Below are 12,003 nucleotides of genomic sequence, written 5' to 3' on the forward strand. Positions count from 1 at the left end.
AATAATAATAATAATAATAATAATAATAAAAGAAAAAGTAGCTAGGCGTGGTGGCACACACCTTTAATCCCAGCCCCCGGGAGGCAGAGGTAGGAGGATCGCCATGAGTTCGAGGACAGCCTGAGACTACAGAGTGAATTCCTAGTCAGCCTGAGCTAGTGTGAGACCCTATCTCAAAATAATAATAATAATAATAATAATAATAATAATAATAATAATAAAAGAAAAAGTAGCTAGGCGTGGTGGCACACACCTTTAATCCCAGCCCCCGGGAGGCAGAGGTAGGAGGATTGCCGTGAGTTCGAGGCCACCCTGAGACTACACAGTAAAATTCCAGGTCAGCCCTGGCTAGAGAGCCTACCTGGAAAAACCGAAATAAATAAATAAATAATGCCAGCACTCAGGAGGTCAAGGCAGGTGCATCAGAAGCTCAGGGTCCTTTTCAGCCAGGACTACCTGAGACCCTGACTCAAAAAGAAGAAGAAATTAAGACAGGGAGAAGAAGGAGTTAAGGCCAGGGAGCAGGAAGCCACCCAGTGTCTGGAGTTGAGACGGGGCTGAGCCCAGTGCACCCCTGCTGAGAGCCGCTGCGCCCCTGCTGGTGGTGCGGGGACCTGTCCTCTGAGCACAGGCAGGTCGAGGCCAGACCCTCGCCACCCACCAGCCAAGGGTTCAAGCTGCGCTTGAGGCCCGAAGCAGCGTTACCAGAGGGCGCTGGTGCCCTCAAGGGGGGGCGGGCGTCACAAGAAAGAGACAGAGAGGGGGTCTGTCTTTGCCATCCAAGTTACTCAGACAGAGAGGCTGAGAGGAGCCTTGGGGCTTGGGCTTGACTTTAGCTTTTTCTTTTTCTTTTTTTTTTTTTTAACTTTTCCTTTTTTGATTTTAGGTCACAGCAGTGGAATGCCTCTAGTCCGTGTGTTGCCCCACCACACACACACACACACACACACACACACACACACACACAAGTAGCCCATGTAGATGGTTGGAGGAGGTCGATGTCAAGGGAGGAGAGCTGTCCACAGTCCAGAGAGAACCCAGAACACTCAGTCAGGGACCCCCTGGCTCCCTCCCTCCAGGGCCATGCAAGTTTCTGGGAACGGATCCTGGGACCTGTAGTTGTTTGGAATCTCCTTGGCTCCCTCAAAACAGGAAGTCTCAGCATCTCCGTGTCCTCCTGGCCTTGCTGTGTGCCCGGGAGCTGGAGTTAACGGTGGCCAGTCGAGTCCCCACCCCCAAAACTAACCCCCTCTCTTCTCCTTTCAGTGGCCGCATTCATTATAAGGATATGTACAGTTTATTGCGAGTAATATCTCCCCCTCTCGGCTTAGGCAAGAAATGTCCTCATAGGGTTGCTTGCAAGGTTTGACTTCCACTAAAACCTGCTAGCATCGATGGAATGACTGTGGCTTGGGGTTCTTCCATATATATATTTCATATATATATATATATATCTACAAAATGGAGCCATCTCTCTCTCTCTCTCTTGCATCAAACTAGAAAACGCGTAGCCTACAGAATGCAGTCATGTAGATCAATGAAGCATGGGTCGTATAACCCTGTTCCCTCAACCATCTGTGCTTGCTCTTAGCTGAAGCTGCCCGGCCCGAGGGTCTCAACGGCACCCCCTCCCCCAAATCAGGCACCTCCCTTGGCGGGAAGTGTAATGTTTGCATCGCCCACCACCAGCACCTTTACTCCAATTCTCTCCTCCATGCTCACCCCCTAAGTACCCCATTCCCCCCACCCCACCCCACCCCACCCCCAGTCCTGGCCCTCCCCTTCCCCCATCGAGGCCAACCTCAGAGACCAGCCTCAGCCAAAAGCGGAGACCTTGACCTTGAACCATGGTGCCCCACCACCACTACCGCTCAAGTTGAATTTGACTGTTCTCTTTTCTCTCCCTCCCTGCTTGCGAGCAGTGAGATAATCATTTTTTAATTACCTTTTCTTCCATTTTTTTCCCCCTCTCCTCTTCTCCATTTATTTGAAACACCTATTTTATCGTTCCCTGCCTCTTTTCTCTCTATTTTTTCGGCTCGTGTTTTGGTTTTTTTTTTCTTCCCCCTCCTTTTTTTTTTTTTTTTTCTTTTTTTCTTCTGTTTCTTCCCCCACCTCTCCCCTATCCCTTTGGTTTCCCCATTCCCACCCACCTCCTTCCCCTCCCCTATCTTTTTGGTTTTATTTTTTATTTTTATTTTTGTTGTTTTGTTTTGTTTTCGGTGCTGCTAGGGGCCGCATGCCTTACGCAGACATGTATCAGATGCTGAGACACATGTCCCCGCCCCTGGGCCTGGGGAGGAACTGCCCGGCCAGAGTGGCTTACAAGGTAGTCTATCCTTGCCGACCCCCCCGGCGTGGGAGCGCTGGGAGACTTCCAGCGCTCACCGGAACACCCAGCCGCGTCTTTTGCCAGCCTTCCTCCTCCTCCTCCTCCTCCTCTTCTATTTTTTTCTTTTTTTCTTTTTCTTTTTTCCTTTTCTCAAGTAACTGAATCCTGAACCTTCCGTGATTAAGCAACACACTGTGTCGTCCTTCTTGATGAGTGTCTACGTGTTTTGAGACTCCATTATGGCCAAACAAGCCAGGGGGAGGGGGAGGGAAGCCCCCAGGTCCTGTAGCTCCCAACTGACCTCCTCCCTCCCCCCCCCAAAAAAAAAAAACCAAATTGACAGTAACATGCTGTGGGGGAGGCGCAGAGGCATCTCTGTCCTCTCCGAACGCCCCTCCCAGGCTCAGGCTGGGACAAGGGGCCCACAAGAGAGGCCACCAGGCCCTGGTCCCCAGGTCCTGGCCTCCCACAGGCACATCTGAAGCTGACCTCTGACCTCTGACCTCTGACCTAGGGCCTTGGGGGAATCCAATGCCCTCCCCACCAAGTCCCCCACAGCCTCCCCCACCCTTCCCCTGGAAATGCCTCCCCAGCCCAGGACCCATTCTCCTCCCCTCCCCCCCTGCACAGACCCAAGACACCCCAACATGCCTCTCCATTGTTCCAGAGTGGGCAGGCGGGCCGCAGCTGAACCCCTGGACGGTGGCGCACTGACGCAGGCCATGCACGCTGCCTTGGCGGGGGCCTGGGGCGGGCAGGCGCCATGGCCAACCTGGGGGGTGCATGCTGGCTGAGGGAGGGAAGAGCCTGCCACCCATGGGGTGGCTTGGCCAAGACACCCCCCCCCCCCCGACACACACAGACACACACACACATAGCTCTGTCCTGGAATCTCCCTCAGCGCCTGAAGACAGACGCTCTGTTTGCTCAGCTCATCCAGGGACAACCTCAACCCTCCCCCCCCCCACCACACTCCAGATGACTCCGTAGCCCCATGTTCACTCCTGTGGCTGTTACCCCCGCCGTCTAGTGCAGCTGACCCCCACCCCCCCCCCCGCCCTGCCCCCAAGTCCACTTCCCACCACCTCTGCACTGTCCCGGGCTCGGTTTTCTCTGCACAGAACCTGCCGTGGCTGCTCCTGTGTGCACATTTGAAATGCACCTTTTCCACAGTTCAAAAGTTTCCTTTCAAACTGCTGGAGAAGTGTGGCCATCCACTCACGTGATCACCATCCACTCATGGGACCATCCACTCATGTGGTCACAACCCACTCACGTGGCCATCACTCATGTGATCACCATCCACTCGTGTGATCCTCATCCACTCGTGTGATCACTATCCACTCGTGTGATCACTATCCACTCGTATGATCACTATCCACTCATGTGATCACCACCCACTCACGTGGCCATCACTCGTGTGATCACCATCCACTCGTATGATCACTATCCACTCGTGTGATCACCATCCACTCGTGTGATCACCATCCACTCGTGTGATCACCATCCACTCGTGTGATCACCATCCACTCGTGTGATCACCATCCACTCGTGTGATCACTATCCACTCGTATGATCACCATCCACTCGTATGATCACCACCCACTCACGTGGCCATCACTCGTGTGATCACCATCCACTCGTATGATCACTATCCACTCGTGTGATCACCATCCACTCGTGTGATCACCATCCACTCGTGTGATCACCATCCACTCGTGTGATCCCCATCCACTCGTGTGATCACCATCCACTCGTATGATCCCCATCCACTCATGTGATCACCATCCACTCGTATGATCACCATCCACTCATGTGATCACCATCCACTCGTGTGATCACCATCCACTCGTATGATCACCATCCACTCGTGTGATCACCATCCACTCGTATGATCACCATCCACTCGTGTGATCACCATCCACTCGTATGATCACCATCCACTCGTGTGATCACTATCCACTCATGTGATCCCCATCCACTCGTGTGATCACCATCCACTCGTATGATCCCCATCCACTCATGTGATCACCATCCACTCGTATGATCACTATCCACTCGTGTGATCACCATCCACTCGTATGATCACCATCCACTCATGTGATCACCACCCACTCATGTGATCACCACCCACTCGTGTGATCACTATCCACTCATGTGATCACCATCCACTCATCTGATCACCACCCACTCGTGTGATCACTATCCACTCATGTGATCACCACCCACTCGTATGATCACTATCCACTCGTGTGATCCCCATCCACTCGTGTGATCACTATCCACTCGTGTGATCACTATCCACTCGTATGATCACTATCCACTCATATGATCACCATCCACTCATGTGATCACCACCCACTCGTGTGATCACCATCCACTCGTGTGATCACCATCCACTCGTGTGATCACCATCCACTCGTATGATCACCATCCACTCGTGTGATCACCATCCACTCATGTGATCACCACCCACTCGTGTGATCACCATCCACTCGTGTGATCACCACCCACTCGTGTGATCACTATCCACTCGTATGATCACTATCCACTCGTGTGATCACCATCCACTCGTGTGATCACTATCCACTCATGTGATCACCATCCACTCGTATGATCACCAACCACTCGTGTGATCACCATCCACTCGTGTGATCACCATCCACTCGTGTGATCACCATCCACTCGTGTGATCACCATCCACTCGTGTGATCACCATCCACTCGTATGATCACTATCCACTCGTGTGATCACCATCCACTCGTGTGATCACCATCCACTCGTGTGATCACCATCCACTCGTGTGATCACCACCCACTCGTGTGATCACTATCCACTCGTGTGATCACTATCCACTCGTGTGATCACTATCCACTCGTATGATCACCAACCACTCGTGTGATCACCATCCACTCGTGTGATCACCATCCACTCGTGTGATCACCATCCACTCGTATGATCACTATCCACTCGTGTGATCACCATCCACTCGTGTGATCACCATCCACTCGTGTGATCACCATCCACTCGTGTGATCACCACCCACTCGTGTGATCACTATCCACTCGTGTGATCACCATCCACTCGTGTGATCACCATCCACTCGTATGATCACCATCCACTCGTGTGATCACTATCCACTCGTATGATCACCATCCACTCGTGTGATCACTATCCACTCGTGTGATCACCATCCACTCGTATGATCACCATCCACTCATGTGATCACCATCCACTCGTATGATCACTATCCACTCATGTGATCACCATCCACTCGTGTGATCACTATCCACTCATGTGATCACCATCCACTCGTATGATCACTATCCACTCATGTGATCACCATCCACTCGTATGATCACTATCCACTCATGTGATCACCAACCACTCGTGTGATCACCATCCACTCGTGTGATCACTATCCACTCATGTGATCACCATCCACTCCTGTGATCACCATCCACTCATGTGATCACCATCCACTCGTGTGATCACCATCCACTCGTGTGACCATCCACTCGTGAGGCTGCCACCCATTCATGTGGCCATCCACTCATGTGGTCACCACCCACTCACGTGGTCATCCACTCGTGTGGTCACCACCCACTCACGTGGCCCTCCACTCATGTGATGAGCAGGCAGTTTTCTGCTTCGCAGGCAGAAAGCTGATGTTCAGCCCACGCAGACCCATGACGCTGAGCTTGCAGGGCTTTTGTGCACTGTGTAGCCCGCCCAGACGTGCCCAGGACCCTCGTCTGTCTCTTTAGTGACTCACTGCCTCCCTGCCCTGTCCCAGTCTCACTGGACACCCTCCTCTAGGTTTGGTGTGCCCTTAAATTTCTTCCACTGTCTCCTGCCAGCGTGTGCCCCGTGCCCCCTGGTGAAGCCTGAGTTGGCCCTTAATCCCACTGCCCTCATGCCCATGCCACGCTTAGCTTGGGTTGAGGCAAACTAAGCCAACATCACCCTCACCCTCCAAGCTACTGAGCAGGAGCAACGAACCCCTTGTCTGGGACCCAAAGCATCTTTTCTTCCCTTGAGGTGGGGGGGGGGACATGGGAAATGCCCTCGTCCCTCCCCCAACCCCCCAATCCCAGCTCTTTGCCCAGACAGCCAAACCCCCGGCCATGTCCCCAGACAGTCACTTCCCACGGAGCTATGAATGAGTCTCGAGATTCCGTCTGCATGCGCCCACCCGTGTGTGTGTGTGTGTGTGTGTGTGTGTGTGAGCGTGCGTGCGCGCGTGCGTGTGCCGCTCTGTGTTGCCCGCTGCATGTCGCCCAAGGGCCTGAGCTGCTGGGAATGCCGCCGCTGCCGCCGGGAGCGGAGGGGACGGGCAGGGAGCAGCGGCTGTGGCCGCGCGGACCCCACGGGGAGGCTGCTGCACGCTGCTACGGACTGCTTTCTTTCTGCTCTTTTCTCTGGTCGGGGGCAAGGAGCCTTCGAGAAGAACTCTGGGGCAACAACCCTGGGCCGAGGTTGTGGGGTCAGAAAAGGCCAGGGCCTGGGCTGGACCCAATAGTGGGCCCTGGCATCCCAGGATGGAAAGTTGTGAGGCAGGAGACTTGCTGCGAGTTTGGGGGCCAGCCTGGGCTACACAGTGAATGTAAGACCAATCTGAGCTACACAGTGAATGCAAGACCAATCTGAGCTACAAAACCTTCTCTCCAAAAATAAAGAAGGGGCCCTGGGCGTGGTGGCACACACCTTTAATCCCAGCACTCAGGAGGCAGAGGTAGGAGGATCACCGTGAGTTCAAGACCACCCCGAGACTGAGACTGCATAGTGAATTCTAGATCAGCCTGGGTTAGAGTGAGACCATACCTTGAGAAACCAAATAAGGGGTGGGGGGGGGGGATGACAGGGTGGTGGTACATGTCTTTAATCCCAGCCCTCAGAAGGCAGGGATAGGAGGATCTCGCTGTGAGTTTGAGGCCAGCCTGGGACTACAGAGTGAGTTCTGGGCTACAGCAAGATCCTACCTCAAAAAATAAAATAAGTGGGGAGAAAAAAGATGTGCTCAGCAGTGGAGGCAATGGCACTCCCCTCCCTGCAGGCCACAGGTGGTCAGGAAGTTCGGGCCTGGCATGGGTGACCCAAGGGGCCTTTGCCTTCAGAGTTCTTTCCAAGGCTCCCTGGGTCCTGTGGGTGCTCGTGGGAAGCCAGGGGGGAGGGGCCGAAAATGACCACCCTCACCCCGGGTTCTCCAGAGGCTCCTGCGGATGGATCTGCCTGTGGCTGATGACAACACGGTCCACTTCAATTCCACCCTCATGGCTTTGATCCGAACGGCCCTGGACATCAAGATTGCTAAGGGTAAGGACGAGATCCCTGAGATGATCCTGGAGGAGCCAGGACTCTTCCCCACATGGGCCAGGGTCACAGGGGACTACTGTCCCGGTCTGTGTCTTCATCCACACGTCCGCTGAGCACACGCTTAGATGCGTCAGGCGCCTCTCCAGAAAAGGGGTGCCCGGGGCTGGAGACATGGTTTAGCGGTTAAGTGCTTGCCTGTGAAGCCTAAGGACCCCGGTTCAAGGCTCGATTCCTCAGGACCCATGTTAGCCAGATGCACAAGGGGGTGCACACGTCTGGAGTTTGTTTCCAGTGGCTGGAGGCCCTGGCATGCCCATTCTCTCTCCCCCCCCCCCTCTCTCTCTCTCTCTTTCTCTGTCACTCTCAAATAACTATATAAAAATGAATAAAAAAAATTAAAAAAAGAAAAGAAAAGAAAAGGGGTGCCCAACAGCTTAGGCTTCCAGTAGGAAGAGATAGAAGATCCCTCCCCGCCCGCCCCCCCCTCACAGAAGGCGCTCCAGAAGTGAAATGATTAATTATGCAAACGCCCAGGGGCAAAGGGCCTCAGGCAAAGTGGGCAGCTTGTGCCCTGACAAAGACCCTGAGGTAGGAATTACGTGGTCTCTAGCAGAGAAGGTGGCTCACAGGATCCAAAAGAGAGGTGGGATCTGAGCTGGGGTTGGCACCGGGGTGACATAACACCTTTAATCCCAGCAAGTAGGAGGATCACTGCAAATTCAAGGCCAGCCTGGGCTACAATGAGATTCTACCTAAAAAAATAAAATAAAACATGGTGGGATCTGACTCAAGTCACATCTGTTGACTTTTAAAAAATATTTTAGGGCTGGAGAGATGGCTTAGAGGTTAAGTGCTTGCCTGTGAAGCCTAAGGACCCCGGTTCGAGGCTCGATTCCCCAGGACCCACATTAGCCAGATGCACAAGGGGGCACACGCGTCTGTAGTTAGTTTGCAGTGGCTGAAGGCCCTGGCACACCCATTCTCTCTCTCTCTCTCTCTCTCTCTCTCTCTATCTGCCTCTTTCTCTCTCTCTGTCACTCTCAAATAAATAAATAAAAATATTTTTTATTTAGCCAGGTGTGGCGGTACACACCTTTAATCCCAGCACTCAGGAGGTAGGAGGATCTCCATGAGTTCAAGGCCAGCCTGGGACTACAGAGTGAGTTCCAGGTCAGCCTGGGCTACAGTGAGACCCTACTTTGACAAATAAAAAAACTTAAAAAAAAAAAAAAGCACAATAAGAAAAGAGAGGGGCCAGGCATAGTGGCGCATGCCTTTAAACCCAGCCCTTGGGAGGCAGAAATAGAATTGCCATGAGCTCGAGGCCACCCTGAGACTACATACTACATACATAGTGAATTCCAGGTCAGCATGGGCTAGAGCAAGACCCTACCTCAAAAAAAAAAAAAAAAAAAAAAAAAAAAAAAAAAAAAAAAAACAAGAAAGAAAAGGAGAGAGATTGACAGAGACAGAGAGAAAGAATGGGTACACCAGGGCCTCGTGCTATTGGAAACACACTCCAGATGCATGAGCCACTTTGTGAATCTGGCTTTATGTGGGTGCTGGGGAATTGAACTGGGCTGGCAGGCTTTGTAAGCAAACGCCTTTAACCATTGAGCCATCTCCCCCAACCACTGAGTCACATCTGAACAGTGGTCCCCCCCTCTCTTGCACAGAAGGCCTCTGTAAGTCTGACTTCTGTTACTATCATAAAATATCTGGAGCTGGGTGCTTTATAGAGAAAAGAGGCAGCTGGGTGAGGCGTACACGTCTGTAATCCCAGCACTTGGAAAGATGAGGCAGGAGGATTGAGAGTTCAGAGCCAGTCTGGGCTCTGCAAGGTCCTGTCTGAGATAAAGCCAGCCGTGGTGGGGCTTCCCGTCCTTGGGAGGGTGAGGCAGGTGGGAGGGAGAGAGGCTGGCTGGCCGGCTGGCTCGCTTCACTCAAGATCTCAGCGTTCCAGCACGCAAAACTGCTAGGCCCCCTGATCCGTTCATGGTGACACCAGGCGTCGCGGCTCTCCACGTGTGTGAGAGAGGTAACAGTGGCACGGGCGATGCAGTAGACGTGGTGAGGGAGAAGCCAGTGATGCTCTTTTTGTTTGCTTTGTCGTTGCTTTAATTGTTTTATTTAGAATTTATTTATTTGTTTATCTGAGAGAGAAGGAGGCAGAGAGAGAGAGAGAGACAATATGGGTCTACCAGGGCCTCCGGCCACTGCAAATGAGCTCCAGACGCATGCGCCACCTTGTGTATCTGGCTTACATGGGTCCTAGGGAGTTTGAACCTGGGTCCTCTGGCTTTGCAGGCAAGCACCTTAACCACTAAGCCATCTCTCCAGCCCTTATTTAGAAATTTTAAATTATCTATTTGCCCAAGTAGGGTGGGGGCATGCCAGGTTCTCTTGATACTGCAAAGGAATGCCCATCTCGATTTATGTGGGTGGCTGGGGAGTTGAATCCTGGGCTGGCATGCTTTGCAAGCAAGCATCTTAAATGACATTAATGAATGAGAATAAGAGAGAGTGAGAGAGAGAGAATGGGTGCATGAAGGCCTCTAGCCACTGCAAACGAGCTCCAGACACATGCTCCGCATTGTGCATCTGGCTTGACGTGGATCCTGGAGAATTGTACTCAGGTCCTTAGGCTTTGCCAACAAATGCCTTAACCTCTGAGCCAGCTCTCCAGCCTGCAAGCAAGCATCTTTAACCACTGAGCCATCTTCCCAGACCCAGTCATTGTTTTTGAGATAGGGCCTCACATATCCCAGATCGACATGGACTTCACTATGTGGTGGAGGATGGTCTTGAACTTCTGATCCTCCTGCCCTTCCCCCGCTCCCGAGTGCTGGGGTTAAAGATGGGCACCACCACCCCTGGTTGATGTGGTGCTGGGCATGGAACCAAGGGCTTTGTGCAGAGACAAGGTGCCAACTGTGCCTCGTGTCCAGCCCACAGGCCTGCTCCTTTTATTACTGCCTTCTCTCGGGACCCATGTTCAACTCTCCAGAACCCAGTAAGCCAGACACACAAAAGAGAGGCAAGTGCAAGGTCGCACATGCCCACTAGGTGGCGGAAGCATCTGGAGTTTGGTATCAGTGGATGAGGACCTGGTGTGCCAATTCTCTCTCTCTCAACCCCCCTCTCTCTTTCTCTTTCTAAAATTAAAAGTGAAATGGCTGTGGAGGGGACAAAAATAACTTAAGGTAATTTGGCTCTGGATCTGTAATATTTTTGGTTTGTTTGTTTGTGTACGGTAGGGTCTCACTCTAGCCCAGGCTGACCTGGAATTCACTATGTAGTCTCAGGGTGGCTTTGAACTCACGGTGATCCTCCTGCCTGTGTCTCCCAAGTGCTAGGATTAAAGGTGTGTTTCTCTTTTAGCCAGTTTGCTTCCGTAGACACAACCTCGTGTGGAGTGATTAGTTCTAATTCTAGGAAAGATTGGTCTTTCATATGAGAATTTTTGTGACCGATAATTTTGTCATATCATTTCATACTACATAAGATTCCAGTTTGGGGAAATAAATGGTTAGTCACAGAGTAAGTCAGTTAACAACATTGCTGGGCATGGCAACTCACACCTCTAATCCCAGCACTGAGGAGGCACAGGCAGGAGGATCACCGTGAGTTCAAAGCCACCCTGAGACTACATAGTGAATTCCAGGTCAGCCTGGTCTAGAGTGAGACCCTACCTTAAAATTCTATCAGATAATAACATAGCAACACATTGAATTTTTTCCCAACAAAATTACCCTTCCCAGCCCCACATTCCTGTAGCTATAGAGACAAGAGGCTAGACAGGAGAGAAATTGGATGCTATAGACTTTGTGAATATAACCAGGTGTCTCAAACAAGAAAACACTGAAACTGAAAAACCAGAGGCCTACCAAAACTGTGCAAAGCCCTGGGGTCTATTCCCTACAAAACGCACACACATACACACATGTAGTCTCTGTCAATCTAAATACTGAAATGTTCTTCCATCTAAATTGTAACTAAATAATGAGATAAATTTTATTAGAGGAGTGAAAAATTGGGTCTTTTTAGACATGATTAAGTAAAGTCGGAGGTCTGGGTGAGCAAGCGGTCCTAAGAGAAACGTCATCAGTGACATGACGTGACCGCTCCGTCCTCACCTGCAGTTTCACTAAGACAAGATCGGCATGCTTCCATCACTTAGGAAAATGTAACAGTGGGCTGGAGAGATGGCGTAGCGGTTAAGGCGATTGCCTGCGAAGTCTAAGGCTTACCCAGGTTCGATTCCCCAGGACCCACATAAGCCAGATTCACAAGAGTGCGCATGCGTCTAGAGATCATTTGCAGTGGCTGGAGGCCCTGGTGAATCCATTTTCTCT

At 51.8% G+C, this 12,003-nt stretch overlaps 1 protein-coding gene across 1 annotated transcript in view; it reads left to right on the plus strand.

Annotated features, from left to right (window-relative positions):
- Window positions 1–12,003, plus strand: part of Cacna1a (calcium voltage-gated channel subunit alpha1 A) — a 256,875-nt gene that overhangs the window by 220,016 nt on the left and 24,856 nt on the right. Inside the window, 2 exon segments of the mRNA XM_045139418.1 lie at window positions 2,233–2,329; window positions 7,543–7,648. Coding sequence (XP_044995353.1) covers window positions 2,233–2,329; window positions 7,543–7,648 — 203 coding nt within the window.

Source organism: Jaculus jaculus, chromosome 21 (genome assembly GCF_020740685.1).
Source record: "Jaculus jaculus isolate mJacJac1 chromosome 21, mJacJac1.mat.Y.cur, whole genome shotgun sequence".
NCBI lineage: Eukaryota > Metazoa > Chordata > Mammalia > Rodentia > Dipodidae > Jaculus > Jaculus jaculus.